Source organism: Pan troglodytes, chromosome 7 (assembly GCF_028858775.2).
Source record: "Pan troglodytes isolate AG18354 chromosome 7, NHGRI_mPanTro3-v2.0_pri, whole genome shotgun sequence".
Taxonomy (NCBI): domain Eukaryota; kingdom Metazoa; phylum Chordata; class Mammalia; order Primates; family Hominidae; genus Pan; species Pan troglodytes.
In genome coordinates, this window is record NC_072405.2 from 56,394,198 (window position 1) to 56,410,379 (window position 16,182).

The 16,182-nt window shown below is 42.4% G+C and overlaps 1 protein-coding gene across 5 annotated transcripts in view; it reads right to left on the minus strand.

The window, feature by feature from the left end:
- PRKDC (protein kinase, DNA-activated, catalytic subunit) overlaps nt 1-16,182 on the minus strand; it is a 186,403-nt gene that overhangs the window by 73,969 nt on the left and 96,252 nt on the right. For all 5 annotated transcript variants that reach the window (XR_010159536.1, XM_519750.9, XM_001147162.8 and 2 more), the window contains exons 42-54: nt 15,998-16,176; nt 14,972-15,140; nt 14,661-14,726; nt 13,491-13,563; nt 12,204-12,352; nt 11,453-11,590; nt 11,120-11,239; nt 9,760-9,903; nt 7,832-7,983; nt 6,701-6,832; nt 5,291-5,402; nt 1,997-2,121; nt 1,772-1,921 (exon numbers count right to left, since the gene is read on the minus strand). Coding sequence is in view for 4 of the 5 variants with exons in the window: in XM_519750.9 (XP_519750.6) it covers nt 1,772-1,921; nt 1,997-2,121; nt 5,291-5,402; nt 6,701-6,832; nt 7,832-7,983; nt 9,760-9,903; nt 11,120-11,239; nt 11,453-11,590; nt 12,204-12,352; nt 13,491-13,563; nt 14,661-14,726; nt 14,972-15,140; nt 15,998-16,176 (1,709 nt within the window). In the remaining variant the exon portion in view is untranslated. The remainder of the gene's footprint in view (nt 1-1,771; nt 1,922-1,996; nt 2,122-5,290; nt 5,403-6,700; nt 6,833-7,831; nt 7,984-9,759; nt 9,904-11,119; nt 11,240-11,452; nt 11,591-12,203; nt 12,353-13,490; nt 13,564-14,660; nt 14,727-14,971; nt 15,141-15,997; nt 16,177-16,182) is intronic.

Here is a 16,182-nt window from a genome sequence, read left to right on the forward strand (position 1 = left end):
ATAAGCTGTGGGGAAAAGATGCCTCATTCAATAAATGGTGCTAACTGGCCAACCATATGCAAAAGAATGAAACTAGAGCCCTGCCTATCACCACATAAAAAAATTAAGATGGATTACAGACTTCAATGTAAGACTTCAAATTACAAAAATACTAGAAGAAAATCTAGGAAATACCCTTCTCAATATCAGCCTTAGCAAAGAATTTATGACTAAGTTCTAAAACGAAACTGCAACAAAAACAAAAATTGACCAGCAGGACCTAGTTAAATTAAAGAGATTCTGTGCAGCAAGAGATACTATCAAGAGGGTAAACAGACAACCTATAGAATGGGAGAAAATATTCAAAATAGTCACAAACTATGCACCTAACGAAGGTCTAATATCCAGAATCCATAAAAAACTTAATTCAACAAGTAAAAAGTGACCCCATTAAAAAATGAGCAAAAGACATGGATACTTCTCAAAAGACATAAAAGCGGCCAACAAATATATATATATATATATATATATATAAAAAAGTCATCATCACAAATCATCAGAGAAATGCAAATGAGATACCATCTCACACCAGTCAGAATGGTTTTCTTAAAAAGTTAAAAATCTGGCATATATTGGCAAGGCTGCAGAGAAAAAGGAACACTTATACATGGTTGGTGGGAATGTAAATTAGTTCAGCCACTGTGGAAAGCAGTTTGGAGACTTCTCAAGGAAGTGAGAGTTGAACTATCATTTGACCCAGCAATCCCATTACTGGGTATATACGCAAAGGAAAATAAATCTTTCTACCAAAAAGACACATGCACCCATATGTTCACTACAGCACCATTTACAACAGCAAAGACATGGAATCAACCCAGGTGCCCATCAATGGTGGACTGGATAAAGAAAATGGTACATATATACCATGGAATAGTAGGCAGCCATAAAAAAGAATGAAATGTCCTTTGCAGCAACATGGATGCAGCTGGAGGCCACTGTCCTAAGTGAACTAGTACAGAAACAGAAAAGCAAATACTGCATGTACTTACTCATACGTGGGAGCTAAACACTGAGTACACATAGACATAAAGTCAGGAACAACAGACACTGGGGAACAGAAGAAGGGGAAGGGAGGATATGAGGCAAGAGTTGAAAAACTAACTACTAGGTACTATGGTCACTACCTGAGTGACAGATTCATCTGTACACCAAACCTCAGCATTACGCAATATACCTTCGTAACAAACCTGCACTTGTACTTCCTTATTCAAAAATAAAAGTTGAAAAAAATGAAAAAAAAAAAAAAGGTATATGGACTAATAGACTAAGACTGGAAAAGAGTACAGGGACAGGGAAATAATATAATGTAAGTGATCAGCAGCTTTCTCTTTTAACATATACTTTTATGTTATGTTGCAATTTTGAAAATTAATGAACAATTTAAACACATTAACAGAAGCCTCTCACCTGGCAAAATAGGTACAGAACTCAAAAGCATACATTTTAAATCTGAAGAGAGCCAAGGTAACCCCATAGGCCACCTCCTTCATTTATGGATGAAAAACACGCCCTGGGATGTGGCTCCCCAAGATGCCAGGCCAAGGGAGCAGAGAGCAGGCCCACCTCAGCAGATATCCTATTCTTATGGTGCCTTCACCTTTTCTTCAGAGATTCCAACTTCACAAATGTGCATATCATGGAAACCCATAGGTTCTTCTTGAGTTGGAGACGTCTTAACAAATTAACACTTTATGAGCCAGTGGGACCAAGAGCAGGGCTAGTGTTCACTCACCTATGTCTCATGACTTGAACGAAGTCCTTGCTCTTTAACTGGAAGTACAGCTCTGTCATTCCCTCCACACGACAAAGTACCACCTCCAGACAGAGTGTTTTCAACACTCCATGAAATTTTGGCAGCAGAAAGAACACAGCATTCATGAACCTGGCGGGGAAGGGAACTGGTGAGAGGAGGGCCGAGGACCCTCCTGCCCCGACAGGATCCCTGGACAGCCCATACCTGTCTGCAAGAGGAGGGAAGCTCTTGGTCACTTTGTTCAAGCACACAATAAACTTGTCCTCCATAGTATTCTGATGTTGCTTCAATTGTTTCGCAACCAGTTCACAGAGAGACTCCTCCAGTATCTGAAAAATTAAGTTTATTTTCAAATACACAAAAGTGGAAATGTAGGTTAAGCACTGAAAGCAAAGTTTATCTTGAGTATTTAAGTGAGCCCAACAAAGGTGCTCAATGTTGTCACCTACAAGGTAGATGATGGGACAGTAGGTGCTGGGGATGTCTGCTGGTCTACACTGACCATCGCACACCCTTAGGCTCTGGATCCTTGAGTTCCTACACCTCGGTGAGCCAGTCCACATCACTGTGCTCTGTGCTGAGCACCCAGGTGTCTGGCTCGTGTAGATGTCAGATCAATGAAGATCAGTGTTTCCTACTGACACCAAAACACTTGGTAGGACCAGTATGTCCTTTGAGAAGCTAAGCTAAATGGCTAAATATTGTTTGAGACATATTTTATGGTGTTCAGATTTCTGATAAAAAATATTCACATGGACTAGAATTTTCAAGCAATTCTATTCACACAGCAGTCCCCATCACTGTACTGTCTGCTCATGTCCTGCCTCTTTTCACCAAGTGTTGCTACCTGTTATATATTCATCTGTGTACCATCTGTCTCCCCTCCCCAAATGCCAGCTCCCCAAGGGCAGGGACATGACCTGTCCTGTTCCCTACTGCATCCCTAGAACCAGGAAGTCCTCAAATGTCCTCCACATAGAGAAGTACTCAGTAGAGTCCACTGGAAGGAAGCAACGGAAAACACTGCTGTCCTTCCTGGCTCACCTCCTTCCTCACAAACATCAGAAAGAGGGGTAGGCAACGTTTCAAAGGCACACAGACCGAACAGTTTTTCAATGCAAACTCAACACAGACTGAGCGCCTCAAATCTGAAAATCCAGAATCATCCAAAATGCAAAACGTTTTGAGCCTCAGCATGACACTCAACAAAACGTTCACTGGAGCATTTGAATTTTGAATTTTTGAATTAGGGATGCTCAAACAGAAACTATCATGAAAATATTGCAAAACCAGAAAATGGAAACACTCCTGGTCCCAAGCATTTTGGAATAGAGATACCGAATCTGTAGTATGAGGCTATTTTTAAATTATCTTAAGGAAAACCCTTAACACAAAACCACAAATTTCAACGGCCTGAACCCCATATAGAATACACATAGTATTACCCTACCAATTAATCAGATGTCTTTTTATTAAAAGTATTTAATACGACAACACAATGAAATGATCACAATCTAGCAAGTAAAGAAAGCAAGTTATAAAACAGTATGAATAACAGAGACCAAGAACAGTGGAGCTGTGTGCCACAGGTGCTGAGGGACATTGCGTGGGAAGAGTGCGAGCCTCTCTTACTGACTTCTTTTTATTTTTTTTGAGATGGAGTCTCACTCTGTCGCCCAGGCTGGAGTGCAGTGGTGTGATCTCAGCTCACTCCAACCTCTGCCTCCCAGGTTCAAGGGATTCTCCTGCTTCAGCCTCCCAAGTAGCTGGGATTATGGGCGTGTGCCACCATGCCCAGCTAATTTTTGTATTTTTTGTGGAGGCAGGGTTTCACTATGTTGGCCAGGCTGGTCTTGAACTCCTGACCTCAAGTGATCTGCCTGCCTTAGCCTCCCAAAGTGCTGGGATTATAGGCATGAGCCACAGCACCCGGCCTCTTACCAACTTCTTTATGTTTACTCTGCTTTCCAAATTTCTACGATAAATCTGTATCACTTTTATATTCAGAAAAAAATACGTAAAACAGAAGTGTTTTTTATTCTTAAGTTGAAATTTAAGTCATGAGAGATTAAACCTGGGGATCTGCTGTAACCTGCTCCATTTATGGTGGAAATGAAACATATTATGTAGATTTAAACCTCATATTTAGGGATGTTAGAATCATCTTGTAAAAAAGTTCTACTGAATTTTAAAAATCTGTTTATTTACAAAAATAGCTGATAATCCCTAAAATGAATTACAAGTAATATTTGATCTTCCCAAAGGGGTCATCTTAATTTTATTTTAAATCCAAACAAATCCATACTTGGTGACATGGACAAGGGTCCAATCACAGCACTGGGCCCACTGGTGCCTGCTCAGGACCACCTGGCTTCTCCTGAGCCTCTCCTCATCCAGCCCGACAGTGACTATGGCCTGGACTCTACTCTGTCCTTTCTTTCAGGAGAGTAACTGAGCTGGGGGTGCAAACTGGAGAATCATGAACATAATGGCAGTCTACATAAAGCCATGAGGCTGGACGAGGCGGGCAGGGGAGCAGTGAGTGAGGCCAAAGCCGAGCTGTGGAGGTGTTCAGGGAAATGCAGCTGAGGAAAGGGAGAGGGGGCTGCCACAGGAGGAGGACGGGAGCCAAGAGTGTCCTCAAGGTGTGACCAGCTGGGCCACCCAGACAGGCTCTGCAGCAGCAAGATCCCCAGGGATCCACAGAGCACCTTATCCCAGTGATGACCCTGAAACCCACCACCCTGCTTGGGCAACATGGCGAAACCTTGTTTCTACAAAAAATACAAAAATTAGCCAAGCATGGTGGCATATGCCTGTAGTCCCAGCTACTCGGGAGGCTAAGGTGGGAGGATGGCTTGAGCCCAGGAGTGCAAGGCTGCAGTGAGCTATGATTACACCACTGCACTCCAGCCCAGGTGACAGAGCAAGAACCCAGCTCTAAAAAGACTTTAAAACAATAAAGAACATGTTACTTCTTCATTCAGTCCTCTTATCTGAACAGCGCACTGCACTTAAACGTTCAGTTAGGCTCATCTCACAGTCCTGTCCAGTGGGCAAGGCAGCAGTACTGAGAGGGTCGCCTGGGAGGTCCCTGCCCCTGTTCAACAGCTACACCAAAAACTGCAAGGGGAGGAATGGACTGGGAGAGGACAGCAGCTATCTACCAGGACAATTTCCTCCACAAGGAAATCCTGAGACCAAGTTCATAGTAATAAAAGCTGGTTAAATACTCTCATCCTGATTTTACATTACCAAGTCGGTTGCTGATCTCTCCACGTTCACCAAGTTTCCAAGGTGTTTAAAAATCATGTGCCCTCTCTAAAAAACTGAGTATTATATTTGCTATATTATAGTAAGAAACAGTAAAATTTTAATAAATGCAGATGCCCATTTTGTTTCTAATACCATACAAGAAATAAACATGTAAGTATCAAGGGTCATAACAAATCAAAATAGAGTAAGAGGTATTTATCGAAAATTGTGTAGCACACTCACGTTTTTTCTCTCCATAACATATCGAAGTATAAGTCCTAGAACTTCTGCTGCAGCGGCATACACTTCTTTATATCTTACAAAGGACATATTATTCACCAAAGCCTGGAAGTATCTACCATAAACACAGAAAAGACATATGCATCAAATAAACCATTCTGTTGTTCCACAAATATAAATGACAATTTTCCTTCTCATGTCATATTGACAGCCTAAGTTGAGGAAATCTAAATATAGAATGTGATGCAAATTCCATGCACAAATGCACACATCAGCATGTACGTAAGGGTGCCCGATGTCATAACCAGAAAAGCATAGGGCAGTCTGCTGTCCCATCATGCAGAACCGCTGCAGCTGGACCATCCCACAAAGCTGAACAGACAGAAAGGTGCAGTGACAGAAAGAGCTACTATCCAAGATCACGGGACACTGACTCCCTTTCAAAACCCACCTACTATAGCAGGACAAGGACAATAAAATGAGAAAGAGCATACTCCCAGTGCCGTCTGTGTGAGGAGGCTTCCCAGGGAGCCACCCATTCACTGTCAGCACTCAGGGGACTCTGCAAGGTTATCCTAGTGTAGAAGCCAAAGCCCCAGCCACTGACTGTCTAAAAGGAGCCGAGTTCCCACTGAGGCTGCTGCGAAGCTGGCTGCCTCAGCCCTGAGGTCATGTGTCATCTCTGGCACCAGTAACTGGTCCGACGGTGCTGGGGGGCCAACATGGAGGACCAAACAGAGAGAGTGATTGGGCAGGGCAGGCGGAAACCCAGGGAGTGGCCAGGAATCAACACTGACTTCACAACCCTCAGGAGCAGGACAAAGATGTCCTGCTCCTTTTATGATGTCCCGGAACCATCTTTCTGAGGCCTCTTGTCTTGACATGTCACACGCAGCTGCCCTAGCTCCCAGGCGGGATGGTGCAGCCCAGCGTCTACCAGCCCTCACCGTCAGAGAGCCCAGAACAAGGCCTTCCGAGGGGCCTGCATTACTTTTGGGGATAAATGTTCAGAATATCAGTTTAGAAAATAAGAAATACTTAACACCTCCCACCTGCCAGCATGGATATGAAAAAATTACACTGTTTTAAACACCTACATTTCTCATTTGCCCCAAACATTTCTTCCAAAAAAATCTAAATCCATCTTCCTAAATTTAGGTAGACAAGAATTTTTTTGGTATAGATGCGCTCTTGCTATGCTGTCCAGGCTGGTCTCGAACTCCTGGACTCAAGCAATCCTCCTGCCTTGGCCTCTCAAACGTGTTAGAATTACAGGCATGAGCCACCGTGCCTGGCCCAGAAACATTTGTAGCATGGGTCTGGTCCTTAAAATTATCAAAACTGCACCATACTGAAGTCTGTCAATCCAGTTTGGGTAGACGTGACCTAAAAAATAATCAAGCAAACACGTACTCGCTACTCTGGATGCCACACTGTGGGTCATAGGGAGGCAGGTCATTGGCCATCACGATGCCTAGCAATTGAATCCCTACTGAGTTGTCTTTAGAATTAGGATCTTTACCGGAAAACTTTTCAAATATTAACCTGAAACATAAGCACAAAGGAGAAAATTGAGACTGTTGCATAATCAAATAAGAAGCAGGAAGACAAATACAGAATTTTATTTTTTTGAGACAGAGTCTCACTCTCGCCCAGGCTGGAGTGCAGTGGCGCGACTGAGACGGAGTCTTGGAGTCTCGCTTTGTCGCCCAGGCTGGAGTGCAGTTGGCGTGATCTCGGCTTGCTGTAAGCTCTGCCCCCTGGGTTCACGCCATTCTCCTGCCTCAGCCTCCCAAGCAGCTGAGACTACAGACGCCCGCCACCACACCTGGCTAATTTTTTGTATTTTTTTAGTAGAGACGGGGTTTCACTGTGTTAGCCAGGATGGTCTCGATCTCCTGACCTCGTAATCCGCCCGCCTCGGCCTCCCAAAGAGCTGGGATTACAGGCGTGAGCCACCGTGCCCGGCCAAATACAGAATTTTCTAAAGCTAATCTTCAGGGTAAGAAATGCTTTTTCTTTATTTCTGTTTCTTCCCCAGGTCTAGCTTTGACTTTACAGAAATGCTTTCTTTTTCTTTTCCCATATCCAATATCCCTGCTTGCTAACACCTCCTGTTCACATCCAGGTTCCTCCAGCTTTGTAACACTGGCAATTTTATCGCCCTCATATTTTAATTATTTGCCTAAATTCTCCCTTAGTTGATAGCAAAACTTTTTGGAAGTTTTAGCTTGCCTCAGCCTACAAAAAAAGGAATTACGCACAAATCCTACCTACCTCCCACCACCCTCTACCCCATGGGCCAATGGAAGGTAGTGCCCCTCCCCAGCGTGGGGACATCAGAGGCAAGCTGAGGCGGAGGGCAGGGCCACTGGAGGGTGCGAGACACGCATCTGGTGCCACACTGTGGTTTTATTAGTAACAATAAATTATTTTCTTCCTCCTATCATTTCATGTAATTAAATTTCACTGTAATCATCATTTACGACACACTACATTTTAACCTAAATTTCTAAACAATACTGCAAAAACCAGTAAACATACCTATAAGGGATGGATAAACAATCCTTCCAGCACTCGACAAGGGTCTTTATAATTTCAAGGTTGTGTCTAAACACAGCTCTTTTTGGATGAAAGACATGTTTCATTAGGAAATTAAGCAATCGATTTGCTAACACTTCATCTTTAGGGACCCCCTGAAAAGGTACAGAAATTCTGTATTAATATGCGGCATTCCATTCTGGAAAGCATTTTTTAACTCAAGTTCATTTATAAAAGAAATCTGGCATTTTACAGGAGTCCGGCTCCTGTTGAAAGCCCTGTGATTTTTCAGAAACAGGTAACAACAAAGGCTGACCTGGCAAGAGGACCAGGCACCGCCGGCGCTGCAATCTCAGAGTTGCCGTCCAGGGTGCAGGCTGCTAGCCGCCATGCCCCATGCATGCACCTCTGCCTTCCTCCCTGGAGCCTCCATGCCTAGGATCCTTTATCTGAGGCCCTGGACAGGGGTCGCCTGCAGGGCAGGGGAGCAGCATGAAGGTACTTTCCCCACTCCAACTCAGTATCCAGTGCTTTCTGACTTAGCTCTTCCCTATAAAACTGCAGAGCCTCCTGTTCAGGCCCTCTCAATGGTGAGACGGCCCCTGTCTGTGCTAATCCATCTGGCTGCTGAGCAGTGCACCACTCTAGGGGCAAACAGAACAAGGGGAGTCTCCCTCCAGTGTTAGCCTCTCACTCCCATGACTCCAGAGTGAGTAAAAGCTTCACGGCAACCTTTCTGGCTTGCTGTTGCTTTATTCAGCTACCCCGAGCCCGGCAGTTCCACTCTCTTGAGTTCAGCTGAGCCGCTGACAGCTACATCAATCTCTTTCAACGGACCCTTGTTAAACTGAACCCCTCTTAATTTTTTCATTTTATTAAGCAGAAAACAAAGTATTTCATTACACTAAGACAAAGAAATCTAAATTTGGTTAACTGTGAAACAAATGAGATAGGTACATCCAGAGACAAGCGTATGAGAAAGCTCCATGTATTTTTTTGTGGCGGGGTGGGTGGTGGTGGAGCTGGGGGAACGTAGTCTCACTCTGTCGCCCAGGCTGGAGCACAGTAGTGCCATTTCAGCTCACCACAACCTCCGCCTCCCGGGTTTAAGCAATTCTCCTGCCTCAGCCTCCCGAATAGCTAGGATTATAGACATGCAGCACCATGTCCAGTTAATTTTTGCATTTTTTTAGTACAGATAAGGTTTCACCATGTTGGCCAGGCTGGTCTCAAACTCCTGACCTTAAGTGATCTGCCTGCCTTGGTCTCCCAAAGTGCTGGGATTACAGGTGTGAGCCATCATGCCTAGCCCCGCATGTGTATATTATATTTAATACAGACTGTTCTTACCATCTCCTCACATGAAAACGTTTGTATGCTGTCAGTGTCCACAGTTTTAAATGAGTAGGCAAAGCACCAACACACACACACATGTCTACACTGGTGGGTACTGCATTTGCCTCAACATAACATGGTGTTATCATCTGGCAGCTACTGCTTTAGCCCTAATCTTGCCATTACTGGTATTAGTCAATACTCTGGGAGTAGAGAAGATGGCACAAATGCCAAAATCCAGGGACTTCAGGGCAGAAGTCCTCAGAGCCTCCCATTCAGGGTTGGTTGACATTCAGTTTACACATAATAAATTTGCAATCTCATTTCTAAGGCAAGTAAAGGCAGCAAACAAAACAAAACAAACACCTGACAGCTTCATAATAAAAGCAAGGTCAGACGAATTACCAAAGGCAAAGGAAACAAAACAAAACCAAAGCAGGCTGAGGCCATTTGGTTTAGGAGCATACCAGCAATGTAGCAACAAATGCTGAAAACCATAGCACAGTCAGTGAGAGGGACCTGAATTATGTGTCATAGGCTCTATAGGCTATTGGCAAAGGATAATATATTAACATAAAAGATGCATCAATCCTTACTGTTGGAGTGGCCAAGCCTGTCCATGAAAGAATAGTGGCCACTATCTCAACCACCATGTAGTGAATTCCTTCTCCTCCATTGTTTTCAGAAGCAGCCAGCTGCAGCAAGGGGCTAAGCCAGTGCTTCGCGTAAGGGCGAAAGACCTACAAGAGGATGTAAAAGTCAAACATCAAAGAATGGTCTTAAATTGCCAAAATATTAATACAAGACTGTATCTTCCATCAGCTAAAATTTTATACTATGACTGGACCTAAAGCCAAAAGCGAGGTAAGCACGTTAAAGTGAAGGCATTAGTGTGGGCCCTAATCAAATACGACTGGTGTCCTTATTAAAAGAGGAAATCAGGACACAGAGACAGATACAAGGGGGAAGATGAGGTGAAGACACAGGGAGAATGCCTCTGACACACCACATAGTGCTTGAGGCTGCCGGATGCTGGGAGTAGCCTGGACCAGGCTCTCTCATAGCTCTCGAAGGAACCAACCCTGCCAGCAGCTTGATCTCAGGCCACGGCTGTCTGAGTCCCCCCAGTATGGCACCCTGAGACCATGTGCCCAGGGTGTGAAGAATCAAGTGAGCCCCGAGGAAAGAAGGTGCTGCTGCAGCCCTAGAGCAGCCTGTCAGGGACGTCCTGACAGACTCGCCATGTCTGCAGAGCTGCCCAGAATGACCTTCTACGGAGCCAAGTGGATGGTGTCACCCCACCACTTAGTGCCCTTAGTGGTTCCCTGGTGCTCAATGAATGAGCCCAACCCTCTGCATAGCTCTGGATGGCCTGGCCTGGCTCTGGTCCAGACCACACTCCCACAGCCCAGGCAGTCAGTGCAGACCTGCTTGGCTCACCCAGGGACCACCCGTGCTATGCTACTCCTTCCCTGCCTAGTGCAAACTCTCACTGCACTTCACCACGTCTAGCTCAAAGGCCTTTCCAAAATGGACTCCAAGATGCTCCTACCTCACAAACTCAGCAATTGCCTAAGAGTCAGCTGTTTTTCATATAGAGTTAACAGGAATATTTTCTCCACCGCTCCACCCCCCGCTTTTTTTTTTTCTACTATAAGGAAAGAACGTTGGCAGCCGTAAGAAAGCAGCTACATGTACTTTATACAAAGACCACTTCTAACTCACGAGAGGTGAATTTACATATGTTAAAAACGATAAAAGAATGGTGATGAACAAGTAGATAAATATTGGGTGGCTAATCAGAGAACAAAAATGTCATGCTCTGCCCCTTTATATTTTCCTTTTTTGTGTGTGTTTTTAAGTATATTCATAGCATTGCAATTGATTCATTCATAGAATTGAATAAACAGACTTACAGAATCTATTCAAAGAATAAAGAAATAATCAATTACTTACCTCTTCTGTATTAATAACAAGCTTGGCTAAGAAGAGACGGATATTTAATGGTACTATTGGATTTCCCAGTTTGCCATGGAGGAATTTCATCCAAGAAGGAAGATCTCTTGACACTGAATCCTAAAATAAAACATTCAAAATTACCTTAAAACGTGGAATAAAATAATGATACATTTTGGTATTATGGGAAAACAAGGACAAAGTAAGACATGAACAAAAAAAAATCACATTTATTTGATAAGCAGTTTGGTTTTGTTTTCAATATTAAATGTTCATTCTCAGTATGACACCAATGAATATAGTATTAACAGGTAAGATGAGTGGGAAAAGCACCTCTTCTCCTTGAGGCGGGCCCAGGCTTCTGTGCATGTGCTTCACCAGGGCCGTCAGGGGCGCCATGCACTCATGCCGATTGAGCTCGTCCATCTCCAGCTCCAGCACATCATCATGCACCGTGGGGTCCCGCTGCTCCTGCGAAAGGGAGGGCCCAGGAGAGCAGAGGGTACAGTTAACATTCAGTGGACAAGGCAGTGGATGTGGGAGGCTCTTTCTGGGGCAACAGCATATAACAAACACTTAGGTAATAATGATAATCTGGTAATAATATCAAATACACTCACTGTACAATTAACAGATAAGAAGGATTTCATGTCTTCCTTGCATCCCAAGTACATAGTCCCCCTGTCCCGTCTGCCCAGTCATTCCACAGGGTGGCTCCTGAGGTCAGATGTCTCTGTTACACTGACCCCTGACCCCCATCTATGGTCACTCCTCAGGGCAGATGTCTCTGCTGTGTGACCCCCTGAACCGTCTGTATGGTGACTCCCCGGGAGTGCACCTCAGGTCAGAGCATCTTTGCTATGTTGACCCCTGACCTCCTACTGTGCTGATGATATCTGACTGCTGAGTCTACAGAATAAAAGGCTAGGAATTAGATCTTGGAAAATTCTCCAAATTAACTCTATACTCCGAGGGTTGTCAATGGACAGAGAACTGGCTTCCTGTAGTAACAGCAAGGCATAGCTGTGACCCCCTTTCTTCACAAACATCGACAATATTCTTTTAGTATGTGAAATGTGATCACCCGTCTCCGAAAACGACCAGTGGCAGGTCTAGGGTCTTGGGAGCTGTATGAATAGCTCTGAACTCCGGTTGAGAAATCAAATTGACTCATTTCCTCACTCAGGGTACTGTCTGCCAAATATGACAGGGAAGACATATAGGAAGGACCATCTGAAATATAAAAAAGGAGAAAATTACATGTATTCAAACATAATTAGTAAGAAATTATTTCTCTAAATTCAAATGATATGAAAATTAAAGCATATTTTAATCTAAGGTTTTCATCAAGCCAGTGATTATTAACCTATTATCCAGATTAAGAAAGCAAAAAAGAAATGGGGAAAAGACCTCATTTTCTTTTTGTTGTTATCAAGCAGTTATTCTGTCATAGACAAGGAAATTGTTATACTGGTCCAATTTTGCATATGATTAACACATTTTCTTTGCATTTAAAATTTTGATGATGTACATTTTGCCCATTAAGTCTAACAAAAATGTGGGAAGAAATACCACTGAAAAGTAGCTAATCCAAAACACCTAAGAGATTTAGAAAACTGGTCCAAATTTTATTCTCATATCAAGAAATGATGATAAAGCTATAAGGAAAAATTAAGCAAAAAACAAAAACAAGGAGCATATAGAGGGATAGTGGACTAATTTTAAATAGGGAGGCCAGGAAGAGTCTACTTCAGGGGTTGACATTAAACAAAATGTCATGAGGTATGCTGATACCTGGGGTTGAGGGTATTAGAGGAAACTGCAAGTGCACACGACCTAGGGCAAAAGCAGGCCTGGCGCCTACAAGGCACAGGCAAGAGCCATATGCTGGAGTGAGCAGTAAGAAGGGCTGCAGGGGAGGGAGTCGGCAGGTCAGAGGCCTTGAGCAGCTCTGTCCTGCCAGAGATGGGAACCCACAGTGAGGTTGGGCACAGAAGAGTGGCTGGAAAGGACTTGTATTCTAATGTAGACTTCTGAATATATCTGAACAACATACAAACACAATCCATATGCAAACAATAAGACACCAAGCTAATTTTGTATTTTTAAAAAAGTGTAACATATCTGAACCCCGTCTGGCCACTCTGAGACCTTTCTATGCAGCTAAGTTTAGCTAAGTACATTTCTTTCAAAATATAATTCCATTTGCCACTTAAAATACTTTTTCAAAGTCAATTTCAATGTTTTAGGGTACTTAAAGTATTTTCTATTTACATAAAAAATACTTTACTCCTCTATTTGTCTTAGAACAAAACAAAACAAAATAACCCATCGATTTGAATCCTTTCTCATGATTTTGAAAACATCCTACCTGAATCCCCATTTGCTGCTTCTCTGGCTTCTTTCCTAATTTCAATGTACTTTTTCTTTCTTTCCATAGGAACCTATTGGGAAGAACAAATAAACAATGTAAAACATTTTATAATAATAGTGATACTTTTTCTGTTTTAGTAGCAATCTGGCAAAAAAAAAATTATAAATTTTTAAACAAAACAAAACAAATTTAAAAGCACTCAAAAATAACCTCGAAAAGAGACTAGTGAGTGTCCCTTAAGGAAAGCCCTTCCTGCAGATTCCCACAGAACTCAGCCCAGGCACTTAACCTCCATCTCAGCTCTGGTACAGCTCACTGCGTACAGTGTGTACCAAGCTCTTATGCCTGGACTGCTGATAAATTCTATTTATCTCTGAACCTCAATTTATTCAAATCTAGTTATGATATATCATAGTGCCTGTAATTGTTGTAAAACATAGAAGTAACATACAGCATGTGTCTACACGCTTAATAAACTGGTGCTAATTTTCTTGTTTTTTAGTTCTTTGAACATATGCCTAGAAAACAATCCTAGTCTTGTTCAGAAGAAGTACAAGGCAGGATCAGCATTCACATGTAGTGGTGAAGCACTAAGACATGGTAGAGGTCAGCAGCTGTGTGGGGAAAGTGCACGCCATGGTGGATGAGCTCAGCTCTCTGCCCACCTTCCCATTTCCAATGGGTGCTGAAGGCAGCAACCACCACATTCTCACCAACTGCCCAACTGCTGAGGCTGGCATGTCAATCTGAGCTTGGCTAAAACAAACCTTGTCCCATCTGCCAGAGCAAGTCTTCCAGTTAACCCATGACTTTTCCATGATCCTACCACGTTGCCCAAGCAAGGCCACAGTAAGGATCTCAACTTCTTTGACTGGAGCAATTCACTCAGAAAACAACTTCTGGGATATGTCCTAACACTTCCTTTTACTGGCACCGTCTTTCCTACACATGTCAAGAGACGAAATCAAGTTCTGACAAATTTTGTAGTTGCCTGAGATTGTATCTGAAGCTACAATTGCCAGATTTTATAGAAACCACATGAAACCACCAGTTTTTGTTGAAAGCCGACTTGAATATTGGCAACTTAATGTGTTTGACATAATATGGTTTTCTTTGTGAGCACTTGATAAGTTTTTTTTAACTTAGAACATTGAAAATTTCACTCACCTCAACTTCTACAGGAAAATTATAGCGGCGCTTCAGGTCGATCAGATTTTCAAAAATAAGCAAGTTCTGTGAATACAAAGAATCATATAAAAACAGCTGAATGGTGAAGATCCTCATAATCGATGTTACTTTAGAATTAATGCTATGTAATAGCTCACGGAAAAGCACTCCAGCTTTAAATATACCTAAGCAGAATTAAACGAACCACATCTTTAATATAAGATGGTACAAATTATCTGTAAGTTTAACTGATATAATCTAACTTTTGAACTCCTACAATAACAATAGTGCACACCGTAGGAGTGGCCTACCTTTTCTGGTTTTTCACTAAACAGAAAACCTTGGTAAAATTTTAACTCATTGAAGACACAGCAGATGACAGATATGGCGCAGTTGTATGCTGCACAATGGTAAAGTCTTCTCCTCTCCAGCAGCTGATTCTCTCCTGCCATGTTCTCTGTAAATGCATCGTAGCACAATCTGCAGAGAGATCCATGTGACAAATCAATTCACACAACATGGCAATCACTGCTCAAGCCCAACAATGCCAGACAACAGGACCTAATGCCATTCAACCTTTCTCGAGGGTCAGGCTTGTGCCAGGCAGAGTATTAGGCACTGGGAATATGAAAAGGAACATGTCACCCATCTCACAGCAAGGGCAGCATATATACATGGATCTTGCAACACAGTGGTCAGTGACGCAATGGCATCAAGTGCAGTAAGTAAAGAGAGGGAAGGAAGCAAGGAGGACAGACAACAGCCTAGTCATGACTGAATGGTGACATCATTCACTGATGAGGTAAGACAGCACCAAGTAAGAGGAGGGTAATAATAAATTTGTTTGGTGATGCAAAATGTGATACGGCAAAAGTCTGTGTTCAATATTTACTAGGAGGAGAACTCCATTAAAAGACAAGTTTTAGAGAAAATACATTTGATTACTTTTGTATTGTTTAGAATGCCTGTTAAAAAATATTTACTATGCCTTTAATTTCAAATCTCAGAAAAAATAAAATACTCTAAATCTTTTGTTACTGAAAATCACAGCACTAAAAATATATCAAGCTATTCAAGGGGAAAAACAGTAGGAAAAGAACAGTAAAAGGAAAAAGTTTTATTATTTGTAAAACATTAGTACAAGATAAAACAACTGTTATCCAATACACCCTAAATTAATGCCCTAATCAAAGTTCACCTAAGTGGTTTATAAGAAGAAAACTATAAAAGCTCAGTATCTAAATAAAATATTTATTCACACTATATACATACATAAAAATATATGTACCCAAAGCATTGATAAATAAAATAGAATCCAAAATTAAGTAAAATCTTACTTAATCAATGTCTTTGTAAGTTCATTTCCTTCTGTAATACACGAGCCATGGAAAACTTGATTAATTTTTGATTCCTTAGCATGAACATCATCTTTGGGAAGGCGAGAATACATCACGTCTAGAATCTTATAGTAGCCCATCTTCTTGGTGATTTGAGTATCAAAGGTAGATTCATTTAGCTTCAA